The 20,811-nt window shown below is 42.4% G+C and overlaps 1 protein-coding gene across 1 annotated transcript in view; it reads left to right on the top strand.

The window, feature by feature from the left end:
- Positions 1-18,634: 18,634 nt before the first annotated feature.
- PGM2 (phosphoglucomutase 2) overlaps positions 18,635-20,811 on the top strand; it is a 41,982-nt gene continuing 39,805 nt past the window's right edge. Inside the window, exon 1 of the mRNA XM_055588250.1 lies at positions 18,635-18,792. Within this exon, the coding sequence (XP_055444225.1) occupies positions 18,742-18,792 (51 nt within the window). The 5' untranslated portion in view covers positions 18,635-18,741. The remainder of the gene's footprint in view (positions 18,793-20,811) is intronic.

Genomic DNA, 20,811 nt, shown 5'->3' on the forward strand with positions numbered 1-20,811 from the left:
CCAAAAGAATAGATTTATTAATTCCATTGCATTTTTAGCAATTGCTGACTAAATGGTAGTTTTTGTATAAATAATTTTCATGGACTGTATTATAATATTATTATTATTGTATTGTATTATATTATTATATTATATTATTGTATTATTATTATATTATTGTATTATAATATATTATTATAATTATAATGAAGGCTTCTTCAGAAAACCACAAGACCTTAGATCTGGATACAGTTTTTCTCTTTGAATATGAATAGAATTCTGAAATACTTTCAAGAATATATGAATTATTGCCAATGACAAGAAATTCAGCCTTTCCTACCTTATTGGTATTATCACAGGTCAGGGGAGGCATCCTATTATAAGCATTCCTATAGTTGTACCTTAACTCTTCCAAAAAAGAGTCAAATGGACTTTATATTAATATATTGATAAGAAATAGGAATTAGGAAATAAAGTAAATAGGGATTTTTAACTAAATCAAGTTATATTATTAAATAATAATAGGAAAAAATTATGCTTTCCTGGAAATTTCCAAAAATAAAATACTTCGTACTGCTTAAAGTTAGACATAGAATAGGCCACAAAGTGCCTGTTAGTGCTGATTCTGAGTGTCTGGATTTTGTCATTTTCTGTTCAATATCTTAACAACATTGGACATGTTGCCTGAAGAGGGCGCCCTTTACTATAAAACTAAGATTCATTTGCTAAACTAATACATAAACAAATCTGCAAAATAAAGCACTATACCAACTTCAGATTTTCAGTAGGGATTCTTTTTTAAAAATTAGTAAAATGTATATGTGTATATTATATATATATATATATATATATATATATATATATATATATATACCATAAACTATGAAAAGAAAAGGCACTTCTACATGGCAAGACCTTGATGCTGGAAAAGATTTAAGGCAGGCAGAGAAGGGGGCAACAGAGGCTGAACAGCATCACAGACTCAACAGACATGAGTTTGAGCAAACTCTGGGAGATGGTGAAGGATAGGGAAGCCTGGCGGGCTGCAGTTCATGCAAGGATTGGACATGACAGAAGCTGAACAACAACATGCCCAGTGTGGAAATTTAAGAAACAGGAAAATTCCAGTAACTTGGAAGCCCCTTTATGCTTTTTGTGCTATCTCCATCTCTTCTCATCCCTAAGGGAACCATTTTCTTAGAATATGTATTTATAATTTCCTTGCCTTTCATTATAGTTTTATCACCTATATTGTTCAATTCTGCCTTTTTTATCTTAAATATAATTATGAATTCATGCTCTATGAATTCTTCTGTGACATGCTTTTTTGATCAATATTAAGTGTTTTCGACCTGTTTATACTGATAAATGTAAGTATAGTTCATGCATTTTCAGTGCTATGCAGTTTCCCACCTTATGAGTGAAAATCAAACTGTTGCTTACTGTTTATGCTTTAGGGGTACACTTATTTTGTTGCAATTATAAGTTACACTGCTGGAAACATCCTGCATGAGCCTCTCACTATACGTGTGCAATAGCTCGTCTAGGACAATTTGCTTCTTGTTTTTGTATGGCCCTCAATTTGGGAATGATTGCATGTTTGAAATGGTTGAAAGAAAGATAAAGAGTATCTGTGACATGAGAATATTACATAAAATTCAAATTTCAGTGTCTCCAAATAAAGTGTTGTCGGAACACAAACACACCCATTCAGGTCCATGTTGCCTAGAGCTGCTTTCCAAGCATAGCAGCAGAGTTGAGGAGCTGTGCTGAAGAGCGGCTGGCCCACTGAGTCACAGATATTTAGTATTCGGCCCTTTACAGAAAAGGTCTGCAGAGTCCAGCTTTATCTTATATACCTAGGATGGAAATGCTGAAGCTTAGTGTGTCCATTTTCTACTTCACTTGTTTTCCAAGGTGGCTCTACCCATGCTCACTCCCATCACCAGTGTGTGAGTGTTCTCAGCATCTTCGTGGTAGGGAAGGAAGGACAGACCTGCTATAGAACTACAGAAGCTACCTTTGTGGGTACATGTGAGTTGTAGTGATAGCTTGCTACAGTTCTGATAAGCCAATAATAATCATTTTGTCTTGCCTTGTATGTGCTCACTTGCTTTAGTCCTATCCAACTCTGCGACCCCGTGGACTGTAGCCCTCCAGTTTCCAGGTAAGAATACTGGAGTGGATTGCCATTTCCTCCTCCAGGGCATCTTCCCAACCCAGGAATCAAATCTGAGTCTCCTGTGTTGGTAGACGGATTCTTTACTACTGAACTACATGAGAAGCCCCATATGTTGTACGTGCTAGGGTGTACTGTGCTCAGTCACTTCAGTTGTGTCCGACTCTTTGTGACACCATGGACTCTAGCCCGCCAGGCTCCTCTGTCCATGGGGATTCTCTAGGCAAGAATCCTGGAGTGAGTTGCCATACCCTCTTCCAAGGGATCTTTCCAACCCAAGGATCGAACCCAGGTCTCCCGCATTGCAGGTGAATTCTTTACCATCTGAGCCACCAGGGAAAGCCTGGGTGTTGTATGCTGCTGCTGCTGCTGAGTCGCTTCAGTCGTGTCCAACTCTGTGCGACCCCATAGATGGCAGCCCACCAGGCTCCCCCATCCCTGGGATTCTCCAGGCAAGAACACTGGAGTGGGTTACCATTTCCTTCTCCAATGCATGAAAGTGAAAAGTGAAAGTGAAGTCGCTCCGTCATGTCCGACTCTCTTCCTCAATTTAAGCCTGTCAGCAGACAGGGTCTTGGAACATTGATATTTTCTATTTTAAAAAAATATTTCTTCATTTATTTTTGGCCCTGCTGGGTTGCTGTGAGGGCTTTTCTCTAGTTGTGGAGAATGGGGGCTACTCTCTAGTTATAATGCACAAGCTTCTCACCGCACTGACTTCTCTTCTTGCAGTACACAGGCTCCAGAGTACGCATGCTTCAGTAGTTGTGGCTCCTGGGTTCTAGAGCACAGGTTCAGTAGTTGTGGCTCCTGGGTTCTAGAGCACAGGTTCAGCAGTTGTGGCACATGGGCATAGTTGCCCCACGGCATGTGAGATCCTCCCAGATCAAATCTGTGTCTTTTGCATTGGCAGGCACATTCTTTACCACTGAACTGCAGGGGAACCCAGAACACTACTATTTTCTAGACCAGTGGTCCCCAACCTTTTTAGCACCAGGGACTGATTTTGTGGAAGACAATTTTTCCACAGACTGGAGAGAAAGAGGATGATTTCAGGATGATTCAAGTGCATTACATTTATTGTGCACTTTATTTCTATTATTATTACAGCAGTTCCACCTCAGATCGTCAGGCATCAGATCCCAGTGATTGGAGACCCCTGTTGTAGACCACATCCTCCCATGGTATCATGACAAAAAACATGCCCTAGAGTTCCCAGCTTCTCCATCTAGAGGGAGTTCAGCTGGTTAAGACCATTCATGGGCCTCCTACAAAGCCAGGATGGTACAAAATGAATTGCATGTAATTGATACAACTGCCACAAGCTTATGCCTTTATCCTGAAATCTACTGCTTCTGAGATCTAGAAAAAAAGTTCTAAGTGCCAGGTCCCTGCAGCTGTAACTGGTGTCTTCATGCAGTAAGGATGTTAACAAGTAGTCACTGAGCACTTGGAATAAGGTCTGTCCTAACTGAGATGTAAAAGTCCATGTAATAGACTCAACAGTTTTCAAAAACTTATTATGATGAAAAAAATGTAAAATATGTGTTGCTTTTAGCTGCTGCTGCTAAGTCGCTTCAGTCGTGTCTGACTCTGTGCGACCCCATAAACGGCAGCCCACCAGGCTCCACAGTCCCTGGGATTCTCCAGGCAAGAACACTGGAGTGGGTTGCCATTTCCTTCTCCAACTCAAGTAATTTGTTATACAGCAATAGAAAACTAAAATAGTAGGAAAAAAAAGTGGAAAATGTAATATTTCAAGATACTCAGTTCAGTTCAGTTCAGTCATTCAGACATGTCCGACTCTTTGCAACCCCATGGACTGCAGCACACCAGGCCTCCCTGTTCATCACCAACTCCCGGCGTTTACTCAGACTCATGTCCATCGAGTCAGTGATGCCATGCAACCATCTCATCCTCTGTCATCCCCTTCTCCTCCTGCCCTCAATCTTTCCCAGCATCAGGGTCTTTTCCAATGAGTCAGCTCTTCGCATCAGGTGGCCAAAGTATTGGAGTTTCAGCTTCAACATCAGTCCTTCCAATAAATATTCAGGACTGATTTCCTTTAGGATGGACTGGTTGGATCTCCTTGTGGTCCAAGGGACTCTCAAGAGTTTTCTTCAACACCACAGTTCAAAAGCATCAATTCTTCAGAACTCAGCTTCTTTATAGTCCAGCTCTCACATCCATACATGACTCCTGGAAAAACCATGGCTTTGACTAGATGGACCTTTGTTGGTGAAGTAATGTCTCTGCTTTTTAACATGCTGTCTAGGTTGGTCATAACTTTTCTTCCAAGAAGCAAACGCCTTTTTATTTCATGGCTGCAGTCACCATCTGCAGTGATTTTGGAGCCCAAGAAAATAAAGTCTGCCTCTGTTTCCACTGTTTCTCCTTCTATTTGCCATCAAGTGATGGGACCGGATGCTATGATCTTAGTTTTCTGAATGTTGAGCTTTAAGCCAACTTTCTCACTCTCCTCTTTCACATTCATCAAAAGGCTCTTTAGTTCTTCTTCACTTTCTGCCATAAGGGTAGTGTCATCTGAATATCTGAGGTTATTGATATTTCACCCAGCAATCTTGATTCAATCTTGATTGAAGATACTAATTACATTTTATTAACAGTCTCTTAATATTTATATTAATTTTTATTAGCTTGGCCAGCATTTAATTTTTTAGTGATATTAAGCATATAAAACTATCTTCAGACATTTTTTAAAAAGAGCTGTTTTAGTCTTGGAGATGGTTGTACTGGTACCACAACAGTGTGAATGTACTTAATTCAACAATGTAAATGTACTTAATGCCACAGAACCATACACTTGAAAATTATTAAAGTGGCAAATAATGTGTGTATTTTACCACAATAAAAAGAAGCTGTTTTTTCAAAGAGTTATAGATACTTTCAGAGAAGAGAATAGTATTACCAGATTGCCAAATAGAAATAAAGAATCATTAATGCAAGAAAAATTATCACTCAATTTTACTGTTACAGAAGTCTTTATGGCTTAAAAGATGGTTACAGGATTAATAATTGTAAAAGAAACTGCATTGTTTGCTCTTTCTTTACAAAAGCCATTGAAAGAAAAGTTTTGCCATTTTTTTTTCTCGATACTCATTTAACACTGTTATTAAGAAGAAACAAACTGTCTTCAATGTCTGAATGAGGAGTGGGATAATGCATAGAATAGATACCATTTGCAATAATGTAAAACTCTAGAAGAAAAAACCCTGCAAGACACAGTTGTTTACTTTTGTTGAAACAGCAGCAGCAGCAGTAGCAGTTCCTCCTCAAGGGCTATAAATAATATTCTGAGCCATATCCTTTAAGCTATCTTGTAGATATCGAAACCCTCACTGGGTGGAAAAAGTTAACTACATGATGACCAGACTGTAGCCATGACATAACTGCCAAAATTCTGAGATCTAACCTCAAAGAAATGGGACCAAACTGCCCCTAGAACTGAAGACTAACTATTAAAAATACTCAAGATGACATTGATCAGACCGCTGCATGACCAGTTTCAAGATGACCATCAGGACTTCCCTGGTGGTCCAATGGCTAAGACTCTATGCTCCCAATGCAGGGTGCCTGCATTTGATCCCTGGTAAGAGAACCAGATCCCACATGCTGTAACTATGACCCAGAACAGCCAAATAAATAAATATACATATATATTTTAAAGATGACTGTCAGAGCTGACTGTACTGTTTCTGAATGTAACACCCTGCCTCGACCTATAAAAGCTCTTGCCCACTGATTATCAGTGTGAGAGAATTGACTTTTGTACGTGAGTTCCCTGCCTCCAACGACTGCCAGCCTCTAAAATGAAGCAAACTTTTCTTTACACCAGCCTTGCTTCTTTATTGGCTACAGAGTGGCGAGCAGAAACAATCCAACTTTCAGTAACAGAATTAGAGTTTTAGTCTTTTCCTGATTTATGCTCAGGAGTAGTATTGCTGGGTATATGGTAGCTATATTTTTAAAGGAACCTCCATACTATTTTGCATAGTGGCTGTACCAGTTTAAATTGCCATCAATAGGTTAGGAGGATTCCTTTTCTCCATACCCTCTTCAGCATTTATTATTTACAGACTTCTTGATGACAGATTCAGACTACTGTGAGGCAATAATCTCAGTGCAGTTTTGATTTGCATTTCTGTATTAGAGTTACTAAGCATCGTTTCCTATGCCTTTTGGCCATTTGTATGTCTTCTTCGGAGGACTGTCTATTCAGGCCTCTTGTCTATTTATTGATTGGGTTATTTGTTGTTTTGATACTGAGTTACATGAACTGTTTGATTATTTTGGAAATCAACCCCTTGTCCGTCACACCTTTTGTAATTATTTTCTCCCAGTCTGTAGGGTTTTTTTGTTTGTTTTGTTTCTGGTTTCCTTTGCCACGCAAAAGCTTTTAAGTTTGACTAGGTTTCATTCTTTATTTTTGCTTTTATTTCTTTTTCCTTGGGAGACTGATCTAAAAAATATCGCTACAACTTATGTCAGAGACTTCTGTCTATCTTCTAGTAGTTTTATGGCATCATGTCTTGTTTAAGTCTTTAAACCACTTTGAGCTTATTTCTGTATGTGATATGAGAGAATGTTCTTTTTTAAAATTATTTATTTATGTTTATTTTCGGCTGCATTGGGTCTTGGTTGCTGCATGCAGGCTTCCTCTGGTCACAGAGACCAGGAGCTACTCTTCTCTGTCCAGTAAATAGTTTTTTACTGCTTGTCCTATTTTTGCTTTGGCATCTTAATCTTACCCATATCTGGGTTCCTTAGTCAAAAGACTTTACAAAACCAGAAAATAAACACCCAGCCCTCTGCTGGTACACCAGGGGCAACTGCCATTGGCATGGAGGGCAGTGGCATGCCGATGGCATGGAGGGCAAGAAGTGTAGAGATTTAACTGCTTTTCTAACAGACTTTCAACCAGTCTTTCTGCTTTTAGCCTCATTTTTATTTTTACCTGTGGAATTATCTGGGTCTACCAATTTCTGAGTCTTTGGTGCTCCGTGTTTGAACTGTATCATTCTGGCTTTCTCCCTTAGGTTAGGACACAGCTCCCTCCAAGTTGCTATGACAGCCACATCCTTCTACCTGTGTTCCAGCCCCTAACATGTGCTGGTGTTTCCCGCCCCTCGCAATTCTCATTGTCCTGGTAGATTTATATCCTCCTGAAGTGTCCCTTTATCTCCACCTTAGCGTGGTTTTAGAAGGAGTGGAAGTTTGCAGTCAACTTGCTATTCTTGGTGCAAAGCCTCAGTCTAGGTCTTACCATTAACAAAACTAATGTTTTAATGTTTATCTGTCAGGTTGAGTCCATGATCTGAAGCTGTTGATTTATCTTTCTGCGTGTTTTTTATTTTGTTTTTCTTTTTTCATTACAATATCCCCAGTATCTAGCCTTCTGTGTATTAGACATATTTCATCAATTTTATGTAAATTAAACCATTCAATATTTTAGTACACTCTTGTGAAAAATTATGAAAATCAGCATATTAAGAAGCAGAGACATCACCTTGCCAACAAAGGCCCAATATCATCAAAGCTATGGTTTTTCCAGTAGTCATGTACCCATATGAGAGGTGGACCATAAAGAAGGCTGAGTGCTGAAGAATTTATGTTTTTGAACTGTGGTGCTGGAGAAGACTGTTGAGAGTCTCTTGGACAACAAGGAGATCAAATCAGTCAGTCCTAAAGGAAATCAACCCTGAATATTCATTTCAAGGACTGATGCTGAAATTGAAGCTCCAATACTTTGGCCACCTGATGCGAAGAGCCAACTCATTGGAAAAGACTAATGCTGCGAAAGATTGAAGGCAAAGGGAAAAGGGGGCGGCAGAGGATGATATAGTTAAATAACATCACCGACTCAATGGACAAGAATCTGAGCAAACTCTGGGAAATAGTGAAGGACAGGGAAGCCTGGTGCTGCAGTCCATGGGGTCACAAAGAGTTGGACATCACTTAATGATGCTAAACACAGTGGTGCTCTATGGACTTTAAGGCTGGATCGTCCAAATTAAACTATGATTCATGCATTATCTTTGCAATATAATTTTACTGAGGTGAAGTACTACTTGTATCAGTATACCCTTGGTCTCCTTTCTAACATCGTTTGCTTCAAGAAGTACAAACTAAAGTCCATATTAGTGCAGGGAGAGTTAGAAATACCTGAGATGAGAAGGCAGTCGTAAAAATCATCTTGTTGAAAAAGAAAAAAGCAATGTATCTACAGCTTCCTTTGGTGCATAATAACTTAACGGCTACCCAAACAAAAACTAAGGATTCCCTGGTTTCTAACTTTTAAAAAGCTGAATATTCAGTTGCCAAAACAGTGATTTTCAGAAACATCAGTAATTATGGGCTGTTCAGGAGAAAAATAAAAATAAAAACTTTCCCTTCCTACTTAGTCTCTTAAAATGAACACTTCCCAGAGATGCAGTTTTTAGTATAAGCATTGGTCCTAAGTGGAATGAGTATACTAACAGTTGAGAGGACACTGAAGTTTTCAAGCAAGAATCTCCGAGGAGGACTTACCCTCACACACTCTGAGGGCAGGGGTCTCTTCCTCTGACTGAGGTAGAAACCAAGGCACATAGCATTTCAATGACAGCGCTTTCCTAAGTTCTCCAGCTCATTATTGCCTAGTCAAATATCCAAACACCTGAGGCAAAAAGACAGTGATGCTGAACTAGTCATCAACCATCTAATATGAATGATGACTTATGCCCTGAGATCTGATTGCGACAGGCCAGGGGTATGGGAAGACAAGTGAGTGCCATGAAGAGGAAAAAGAGAAGTAGAAAAGAGGAAGCTAAGCTGAGGAAACACTAACCAGCCCTGACCTTATGTTTAATGATCAGAAGGCTTGCTGAGAGTTCAATCACAAAAAATTATTAGAACGAGTCATGGGGGAAATGAGCCACTTTCAGAAATTTATTAATGAAAATAGGCATAAATAAGAGATACCCTAGTGTGCTGCAGTCCGTGAGGTCTCAAAGTGTCAGATACGACTTAGCGATCGAACAACAGAGATATTTGCATTTTTTTTGCTGAGAAAGACAATTAAACTCCAGATAGTCTGCAGAAATGTTTGCTATTGATGTACTTTGAGTTTATGGCCAGTAATGAGGATACTGAGAAAGTCTATTGACACATATTTACTCCTTTTCTCATCAGCCTTGAAATCAGGGCCCTAGAGGGCAGTGACAAGCAGTTCACTCTTCTTGGTTAAATTCAGAAATGCTAGTTTGTTCTAGAGAAAACGTTTGCATCAGTGCTGTATCTCTATCTTATTGCTATATCTGTTTTTCTTTTTTCTTCATAAAGTGTAAGGAGACCCAGTGATTTATTCTTAAATAAACACTTATTGTGGAGAAGGCAATGGCAGCCCACTTCAGTACTCTTGCCTGGAAAATCCCATGGACAGAGAAGCCTGGTAGGCTGCAGTCCATGGGGTCACTGAGAGTCGGACACGACTGAGCGACTTCACTTTCACTTTTCACTTTCCTGCATTGGAGAAGGAAATGGCAACCCACTCCAGTGTTCTTGCCTGGAGAATCCCAGGGACGGGGGAGCCTGGTGGGCTGCCGTCTGTGGGGTCGAGGAGAGTCGGACACGACTGAAGCGACTTAGCAGCAGCAGCAGCAGCAAACACTTACTGAACACCTATTATGAACTAAGCATTGTTCTAGGTGTTGGGGGCTCCTTAGGAAAAAATGAATTTACATTATAACATGGCTGGCAGATACTGTTAAAAATAAAATTTACAATATCATGGCAGGTAATACTAAACTTTTTTTTGAAAAATAATATAGTAAGATGATAGAGGGGTACAGATACCATTTAGAAGAAGGAAGATATGCCCTGACAGTTTATCAGAGCTGACTAGCAAATTGTTAGAAATTTTACTGCTGCTGCTGCCAAGTCGCTTTAGTCGTGTCCGACTCTCCGCGACCCCACAGACGGCAGCCCACCAGGCTCCCCCGTCCCCGCGATTCTCCAGGCAAGAACACTAGAGCGGGTTGCCATTTCCTTCTCCAATGCAGGAAAGTGAAAAGTGAAAGTGAAGTCGCTCAGTCGTCTCCGACTCTTAGCGACCCCGTGGACTACATCCTCCGTCCATGGGACTTACTAGCCAGATATTAAACACTGCCATCATTAAAATTTAAATGTTACAAACTTCCAAGTAAATACATTATAATAAAAATGTAATAAATACTCAAAACTCACCATTTTCTATTGATTTTACTACGTGTTGCTACTATTTATGTTCTTTATTTATATGTATTCTATCTGTGCATTGGAAACATTACATGGCATGCAACTTTGCATCTCCTCCAAGCTGTTTGTTCAGTGACATCATGCTGGTAGCAGGGAAACAGCCAAAGTGGATGTCTTTACACCACAGAAATTGACAAACACTAGTAACACAAATCAGGGCTTTTTATCCCAGAGAGCTAGATGTGAAACATTTCCCAGCTCTTTACAGAGGAGAGACTTTCTAATGAGGGGATAATTAAGCAGAAGCCTAAGTTACACGTGGATATTTGGCACTGGGATATCTGGGGGAGGGCAATGCAGGCAGAGGCTTCAGACCAGATCTTGCTTGACCGGTTTTCAAGGATCAGCACAGAGAAAAGCCTGAGAAAGTGAGTGAGAAAAGTGGCAGGAAATCAGGGCAGGATGATAGATGAAGTGGAACTCTGAGGCTCTGGTAAAGATATAGATTTAACTTTAAGTACGTTATGAAGCCATGAGAGGACTGAAAACAAGAGAAGGATAGGATCTGATTTTTATTACAAGGGGTCCCTTGCTCTACTGTATGGGGGAGAATTCTAAATTTCATCTGAGCTCAGAATTACTCCATGCTTGTTAGAGATACATCAGACTCAATGATATTTGCAACCACCCTAATATTTAATCACAGACAAAACTGAATGTGTGGTAGTGCCAATGAGGGTTCATCCCTATCCAATTTTCTTCTCCTTCCTGGGCACACAGATTGTCTATACCTCCCAGTACTCTGGCAGTTCAGTGGGTTCACATGATGAGTTCTAGCTAATAAAATATGAGTAGGAGTGATACACACCCCATTCTCAGGGAGAAGCATTTAAGAGCCGTGAGTGACCCCCACACTCTTCATGGTGACGGCAGAGGCCACATCGTGGGATGGAGGAGCCGCAAGATGGAAACAGTCTGATCCCCAAGTGACTGTGTGGAGTATAGGATCCTCTCACTCACCTTGAGCATGAACATGAGCAAGAAACACAAAGCTTTATTTCACCAAATACTGAAGTTCAGGGATTAATTTACTACTTCAGCTTAGCCTAGGCTGTCCTGACTAATACAGAATGTCATGCTATAAAAACTCTCAATGATAATAGCTAACATTTATTGAGGGCTTACTCCATGCCAGGCACACCATTTATATGTATTTCCTCATATAAGTCCCACACTATTAGAGATGTACACTATGATTGCATCCTTTTCAGAAATAAGGACACTGAGTCCAAGAAAGTTTAAGTGACTTGCTCGGGGCCCTCGGAGAACAAAGGATGGAACCTAGAGGGCCAGTCCTAACTCTGGAACCTTCCCTTTTCTACTGAGGAAAGAACAGTCTCCTGTTCTTTTCTTCATTCATTTCTTCATCCTTTTATTGGGCATTTACAGTGCTAGACTCTGGGTAGCATAGCATAGCATGGGTACTCAGTTGTGTCCAATTCTTTGTGACCCTATGGGATTTTTCCAGCAAGAATACTAGAGTGGTTGCCATTTCCTCCTCCAGGGGACCTTCCCAACCCAGGGATAGAACCCATGTCTCCTGTTTCTCTTGCATTGTAAGCAGATTCTTTACCACTGAACCACCAGAGAATCTGCTAGGCTCTGGGTAGGCAAAGATAAATAAAATACCATTCCTATCTTCAAGGAGATTAGTGAAGAAGAGACCACAAAGTAAAAATTATAATGTGATGAATTTATAAGCAATACAAGAGACAAAGAAACATGCTAACAGAGATGGAGATACAATCAGCAAAATCTAGACTGTGGGAAACTCTATAGGACAAACAATCCAGTTCCTTCAACAAATAAATTACAAGGAAAGTTAGTCAGAACCTATAGATTAAAGAAGATCTATAAGTCTGAAGACTCTTGAGAGTCACTTGGACTGCAAGGAAATCAAACCAGTCAATCCTAAAGGAAATCAACCCAGAATATTCATTGGAAGGACTGATGCTGAAGCTGAAACTTCAATACTTTGGCCACCTGATGTGAAGAATTGATTCATTGGAAAAGACCCTGATGCTGGAATAGATTGAAGGTGGGAGGAGAAGGGGACAACAGAGGGTGAGATGGTTGGATGGCATCACTGACTTGATGGACATGAGTTTGAGTAAGCTCTGGGAGTTGGTGATGGACAGGGAGGCCTAGCATGCTGCAGTCCACGGGGTCACAAAGAGTCGGACACGACTGAGTGAACTGAACTGAAGGGCTTACTAAATTTAACTATACAATTTTTAGGTGAGATAATGATTTGTGGTTATTTTTAGGGTATACTTATCTTCTAGAGACACACACTAAAAAATTGTAGAATAATATGATGTCTGAAATATTCTTCAAAATATGCAGGAAGGAGAAGTGGGTACATGAAACAAGATTGGCATGGATAATCATAGTTGACCTAGGTATTTACTCTGGGGATAATTTTAATAAACATTTAAAACTTCCCAAAATCAAAAGTTTTAGAATAACTGTTCTTGGACTGGATATAAATGAATTGGTAGAATCACTGACAAGGTGTCTGGGAAAACTGGGAAGGTTTCCCAGGAAAATGGGATGTCCACACGTGAAACAGCTCTCAGGTGACAAGAGAGCATACACAAACAAATTAAAAAAGAGAGCACACACAAACAAATTAAGTTATTTTGAACACCACCTAATGTATCAGTGACAGAAATGATTAATATTTGTTTTGCATCAAGAGCCAGCTGCTGTCACATGGAAACAAGTTACCAGAGTTTATGAGATTCCTTCTGTGGACATGTGGAGAAATGGGCTGAGTGGAGCTGGAGATTGAACACTGGATTAGAAAATCAGGAGACCAGGCAGGAGAATCTTGGCTCTGTCTCAGAGAGGAACTTGGAAACTTTGTCTCTATTCCCTCATCTATAAAATGAGGTCCAAATTGATCCCAAAGAGCTGTTTCTGCTCCAACATTCTAGTATTCTACATGGGCTTCCACAGACATGAAATGTTAATTTGGGGATCATGTATGAGAATCTACTGCTTCAGGTCATGGTAGCATCATTGTCAGAACCAAAAGGACCTCCAGTGCAGGCATCTTAGTTATAGGAGACCCTCAGAAAGTCTCCTGGGTGTAGGGATCCCCTAACATAAATTCAGAGGACTTTTTCTGCTTTGCATGGGAAGCAGAAGGGAGTAACAGAGCAAGCCAATCATGCGTTGTTTTCTGCACAGAACCTGAGATCTTGGTGCTCTTCACAATTAAGGGATGAGGATTTATTTACAACTTGGCAATTTCCCTGTGAAAATTTCCCCTAGGGTTAAAGAATCTTACTTGCTTTCTTTGCTTGCATATTGAGCACTGAGATACCTGCCCCTTGATGTACCAAATGGAAGTTAAAATAGTTCAGACAGGATGTCTCCATGGACCCATAACTTCTATACTGATGAATGTAATGAGAAGCATCAAAATATCCTGTGGCCACCAGATTCCTTACGTCTTTTGAACTGTAGCAGAGATTCAGCGACCACCACCCTCATTATGGAGGTTGTGATTGGACCCCTGAGGCCCAGGACCACCCTCTCCCTCTCTCCCCTACCCCTTCCCTACCCTGGCAGAAGGCTAGAAGCTACACAGTTCCACCTGGGAGACCTCTGGTATTTGACAGGGAAAGAAGGGCAAGTGAGACATGTCTGGAAAGGGAATGTTGCCTGCCATTCCAGTAAATAACAAATGTTGCCCAGCATCAAGCCATTAGGCACTGCATCCCACTAAGCACCCCGAAGTACTCCCTGAGGGGAATTCAGAATGGAGAAAAACAGGAAATCCTCTGTGCTTTGAATACTGGTTCAGATGTGTATCTAAGGAATAATGTCAATGAGCTTAGACTTTTGCATCTTCCCATACAAGCACTAAAATCATTAGCTTGAGATGTCTGCTTTTTATGATTAGCAGTAATCTTTTGATGTTCAACTACATGGTTTTTTCCCCAGCAGAAAACTCTTACATATCCTGACTCGCCCCTCACCTCTTCAGAGGAGGTCCTCAGAGCTATCTGAAAGGAAGTCTCCTGGGCTGCAGGCCTCAGTAATGTCCCTGAGCAAAGTTCAATTCACAACTTTTAGGTTGTGTGTATTTCTTACGTTGACACCTGTCTGGTCTCAGACTCTTTGCGTCACACAGTTTTGGTCCTAGCATGTTGAAAAGAAGCTTGGTCTGGTGCAGAGAAAGAAGACAGCCTGAGAGTGGCTGACCCATGACAACCTGCCAGGTGGGGAGACAGAGGCTGCCTCTCTTCCTTCTCATCTACCTCCCTGTGTTCAGTTTCTTGGGACTTTCAGCTGGAAGGAGCACCGCACTTAGAGGGTCTCTATCCAAAAAGTATTTTCCCGGTTGCCTCCCTCAATATCAACTGCATCCTTCCCTCCTGTCCCCTGGTGCAAGTATCCTAAGTCGATTTTCATATTGTCCAACTCTTTGCTACCCTATGGGTGGTAACCTGCCAGGCTCCTCGGTCCATGGAATTTTCCAGGCAAGAAAACTGGAGTGGGTTGCCATGCCTTCCTGCAGGGTATCTTCCCAACCCAGGGATCAAACCTGTATCTCTTACATCTTCTGCATTGGCAGGTAGGTTCTTTACCTGCCACCTGGGAAGGCCTCACAAGCCTCAAGTACTGAGGGAAGCTTTTCTGACCTAACGTGAACCCTCATGGAATCTCCTTGCTTTCCTTCCAGCCTTCTCATCAGTTTATAATTACTTATTAACTGATATGATTGGTGTAATTAATCAATTACAAACTTATTAACTGATATATAACTGGTGTAATTATATGATCATATTGTTGCCGGTGAACTTGAGGTTCTTTCTCCATCACAAGAGAATTTGGAGACAAAGCATAGAGGTTAAGAAAGTAAAGTGAGAGTTTATTTAAGCAAGGATTTGCTCTCAGAGGGAGACTGGGCAGGCAGGTGAAGGGCTGCTGCCCTGGATTTCTTTGGCAAGCTGGTTAAGAGGGGGATACAAACAAAGGGGCCGAGTATTCACCAGGGAAGGAGGAGTTTGTGGTTATCTTCCCTGATTTTTACCCCTGCTCATTCTTCTGAGGAGAGATTTTTGTCCTTATTTAACTTAGATAAGTGTCATGGCATCAGTGTATGATGAGTACTTCTTATTTGTAAGACTGATCAAAAAACTAAGATCATGGCATCCAGTCCCATCATTTCATGGCAAATAGATAGGGAAACAATGGAAACAGTGACAGACTTTATTTTCTTGGGTTCCAAAATCACTGCAGATGGTGACTGCAGTCAGGAAATTAAAAGATACTTGCTCCTTGGAAGGAAAGCTATGACAAACCTAGACAGCATGTTAAAAAAGCAGAGACATCACTTTACCAACAAAGGTCCATCTAGTCAAAGCTATGGTTTTTCCAGTAATCATGTGCGGATGTGAGAGTTGGCCCATAAAGAAGGCTGGGCACCGAAGAATTGATGCTTTCAAATTGTGGTGTTGAAGAAAACTCTTGAGTGTCCCTTGGACAGCAAGAAGATCAAACTGGTCAGTCCTAAAGGAAATCAATCCTGAATATTCACTGGAAGGACTAATGCTGAAACTGAAACTCCAATATTTTGGCCACCTGATGAGTAGAGCCGATTCATAAGACCCTGACGTTGGGAAGGATTGAAGGCAGGAGGAGAAGGGGATGACAGAGGATGAGATGGTTGGATGGCATCATCAACTCAATGGACCTGAGTTTGAGCAAGCTCCAGGAGATAGTGAAGGACAGGGAAGCCTGGCAAGCTGCAATCTATGGGGTCTCAAAGAGTGAGACATGACTTACGGACTGAACAACAGCAACACTACAGACTGAACAACAGCAACAATCTAATGAGAGCAAAATGAGCAAAAGTTGTTAAATTTGGATGCCGGAAATGATCATCTTTCCCCACCTTTCTTTGTCTGCCACTCAGACCCTTATAGGCTTCCCTGGTGGCTCAGCAGTAAATAATCCACCTATAATGCAGGAAACAGAAGAGACTCGGTTTCCATCCCTGGATCAGGAAGACCCCTGGGCTGGGACAATCCCCTGGAGAGGGCATGGGAACTCACTCCAGTATTCTTGCCAGGAAAATCCCATGAAAAGAAAAGCCTGGCGGACTACAGTCCATGGGGTCTTGAAAAGAGTTGAATGCGACTGAGCACGCACGCATTCAGATCCTTTTCACCCAATTTCTTGTGGTCTGAAAGTTCTGGTTTCCCTTTGTCTGCCTATGGATTCCTGTTGTTTACAAGATGCATGATTTCCGTGATTTCCTGACACCTGCCCTCTGCCCCCATTTCTCCAATACCTGCCTGCTGTTACAGTATGATTATATGATATACTTCTCATTACACTTAGCTATCGTAGATCCTGGATATATATTGTTTTCTTTTTAAAATTGAAATCGAATAAATAAATAAATACAAAAAAGAAAGAAATAGAGTACACCAAAAATGCACAATTTATAGGTGCAGCCCAGGGAACTATTACCAGCTACTGAGCTCGTTTGATACACAGTTGCATGAGATTTGATGAACCTGTATTGTGTTTATCATAACCTCAGCCAAGATACAAAACAATTCTATCACTCCACAAATTCCCTTGTGCCCTTTGTAAACAACTGCTCTCCCTACCCCCATTTCTTGGACACAGTTGATCTGTTTTCTTTCCTTATATTTTTACCTATTTTAGAATTTCATATATGAGGAATAAGCCAATATTGGGGGTGGGGAGCCCTTCATTGAACATAATGTTTGTGAGCCGTATCTATAATGTGTACAATATTTCTTTTCCCCTGCTGTATGAATAGACCATACTTTGCCTGTATCATTGAATGAATATACTACAATGTATTTATCTATTGTATTGCTGATGGACATTTGGGAGCCATTACGAATAATGACGTTAGAGACATTCTTGCATATACATTTTCATGCTCACTGCATGCATCTCCTTTATGGGTTGGTTGGTTGGTTTAGTCGCTAAGTCATGTGGGACTCTTGGGACCCCATGGATTGTAGCCTGACAGGTTCCTCTGCCCATGGGATTCTCCAGGCAAGAATGCTGGAGTGGGTTGCCATTTTCTTCTCCACCTTTATGGGTTAGTGGTCCTAAGATCATGAAGATAACTCATTAGTTTCAAGAAATTTCATTGTATGTTTCACACTTAGATCTACAACTAATCTGGAATGCATATTTATATGAGATGTGATGTGAGGGAGGGGCGCAAGTTTCTTTTTTCTTCTTCCTTCATAGATATCCAATTGACCTAGCACCATTAACTGAAAATACCGTCCTTTCCCCGTGCCCTGCAGCGCCACCTCTGAAATAAATGAACTGTGGCTTAGTGGTAAAGAATTTGCCTACCAATGCAGGAGACTCAGAAGACATGGGTTGGATCTCAGGGTCGGGAAGATCCCCTAGAGGAACCGGCAACCCACTCCAGTCTTCTTGACTGAAAAGTCCCATGGAGAGAGAAGCCTGCTGGGCCATAGTCCATGGGGTCGCAGAGTCCGACACGACTGAGCACAAACACACACACACGTCCACACGGGTAGACTTGTTTCTGGACTCTCCATTCTGTCTCACTATCTATCTATCTTAATCATCCCACCTAATCTTCTTTTCAAGATTTTTATCGGTTATTCTTGACCCTCAGATTTTCTGCATAATTTTTAGGTTCCTCTCTGGGTTTACCGATGCTCAGATCCCGGCTCCCGACCCGGTGCCTGGAGCACAGTAGGACCTGAATGAATGGCTGAAGTGTGAAGTGAAATGAAGTCACTCAGTCGTGTCCGACTCTTTGCGACCCCATGGACAGTAGCCTACCAGGCTCTGCTGTCCATGGGATTTTCCAGGCAAGAATACTGGAGTGGGCTGCCATTTCTTTCTCCAGGGGATCTTCCCAACCCAGGGATCGAACCCCGGTCTCCTGAATTACAGACAGACATTTTACTGTCTGAGCCACCAGGAATAGGAGTAACCTCATGACCTTTCGGCAGCCCCACCTCCATCCCCACACTTCTATCCCGCTGCCCCGCCTCCCTCTCCCCCGCCCAGGCGCGCGGGCACACCGCCAGGAGGCGTGCTCTTAGGGCGAGCGAGTCATTTTCCTCCCGGACGCTGGTGGCTCCCGAGCCGGTTCTCCCCGCCCTGCCCCCGCCTCTCCCCGCCCCGCCGGAAGGAAGATATCGTCACTTCCTGAACTTGGTGGTGGCGCGCGGGTGGAGGTGGCGGCGTTGGCGGCGGCAGCTGGGACGGGGGCTCCGGGAAGTGGCGACGCAGGCATGGACTCCCGGCTGGACCAGGAGACGGCCCAGTGGCTGAGATGGGACAAGGTGAGGGGTCCCTTGGGGCCGGGAGCGACCGGGGGAGGTGCGGGATCCCCTTTCCTGTGGTGAGTGAAAGTGCTTCCTTCCCTCCCCACCCGCCCCGCAAGGCCGAGCGGGTCCTGCCAGAAGGATAGGGGGCGGCCGCAAGGCCTCGTCGGTGTGGCCGGTTTGTGGCCCATTCCAAGTTGGCCCGGAAAGGTTGTTCCGCAACCAGACCTGCGGTCCGGCGAGCCAGGAGTAGGGGAGCGAGCCGGGATCCGGGGACCTCCTCTGATAGAGGCGACCGCGGGTTCCTGCCACTCTGCCCGCGGGGCCCGCCCTCTGCAGTCGGCGGTGCGTCCCTCAGCGACCCGGAATTGTTCCCCCTGTCCCTCAGGCTCCTGGGGACTTGGCAGAGCGGCATTCCCAGGCGCTTGGTTGCCAATATAGGTGCTTTCCGTTGGGCCCGCTTGGCTTCTAGCGTTTTTCTCAGGTCTCTGACTTTGCTGGGAAGAACATGGGGAGCCCCTTGGACACAGCACCCCAGGTTTTCACTCTCTGAGGTGTTGGAGCAGGGACTCAGCTCCAGACACCATTCCCAGTCTCCTTTCTAACCTGGGTTTCTCACTTCCTGTTTGTTCTGTCTCTTGCACCTGTTTGCATTCCTGAAAATTTCCTCTGGCGCTCTCCTGCTAAACTTGTTTCTCCTGTTTCAGGTCTGAACTTAAATGTGGCTTATGTAGAGAGGCCTTCCCTGGCTCCCAAGGGTGAATTATTTTTTTCTAATTCTCTCCTTAAACGCACTGTTCTTTTCCCTCATACCCCTTACAGAGATTGGCCAAAAACAAAAACACTTGCTTGTGGGTTTATTTATCAATGTCTGTCTCCAGGGCTGACTTCAAAGACAAGAGATTCACTGGGTTGCTCAGAACCTGTTCTCCTCGGAGGGCCCAGCACTTGGTTTAATATTCTGTCCCACTTTAAAATTTTTAAAAATATTTTGAACAAGGAGTTCTTTTTTTGTTTTGCACTGGGCCCCAGAAAATCACGTAGCAGGTGCTGCCCACTTGTTCACTAAGTTGCGTGGTCCATAAGCCTGCACAGTGGTAGAGGCCTGGGATATTGAGTCAGTGAGAACTTCCCCTTCACCCTCCCGCCCCTGCCCAGTAAATACCAGTACAGACTGTTTCTGGATGCTATGGGCAACTCCTTTTTCTTGTAATTCTTTGGAGGAGGGAAAAGCCCCCATTTCTGATAACTCAGTAACTGGTAGTGAGTAGAAATCTTTTAAAGCCATAACTGGTAATGAATTAGTTTCATAAAACTTTCCCTTTGAAGAAATAAAAATCCAGTTTCTACAAAATGTTTTATCTGTGTATACAGAGAGTACCTCACTAGATAGAGGTGAGGGGGTGTTTTTCTCATTTTTAAATTTCTGCCACTCTTGTTCTTCCCTTTCTCAGTTTCTTCTTTGACTTGAGACAGGCACCCAGAGGGAACTTGCGGCCAGCTAAAAACATTGCAGCACTCTGGTCTGATTGCCTCAAGGGTGGTGGGGCACCCAGCAGGCACCTTCCAGCATTTCCACCGTGCCTCCATCCCCATTCCTTTGGACCCTGACACACGTGTCATTTGCACATCTTATTCTGGTCTCCACTGACCTCCTGATTTTTTATTCTTATCTTTCTGCCTCCTTTGGTTTCTCTCTGGCTATTTGGTCTTTTAGAGATATTGAAAGTCAATTAGGATTTTCCAAGTCTACACTGTGAATGAAAGAATTACCAGGTATTGAGTATGACCTTGAAGTCTCTGTTTTCTCATTCTCTCCGCAAATATCTGTTGAACCGCTTTTACATTCCAGATCTGAGCCCTAACTTGGGGGCACCTGACAATCTGATAGGTCAGCCTGTGCTCTGTGGTCAGTGGCTATTGCTTTTAACTAAGAAAATGGGCTTTTACTTGTTTCTTGTTGAATCTGGAACAATCTGGAAATGTGGGCTTAATTCCAGAAAACCAGTGTTTTATTTCAGTAGCATTTCAAAGTTT

The sequence above is a fragment of the Bubalus kerabau genome, chromosome 7, assembly GCF_029407905.1.
Source record: "Bubalus kerabau isolate K-KA32 ecotype Philippines breed swamp buffalo chromosome 7, PCC_UOA_SB_1v2, whole genome shotgun sequence".
In the NCBI taxonomy this organism is placed as follows: Eukaryota; Metazoa; Chordata; class Mammalia; order Artiodactyla; family Bovidae; genus Bubalus; species Bubalus kerabau.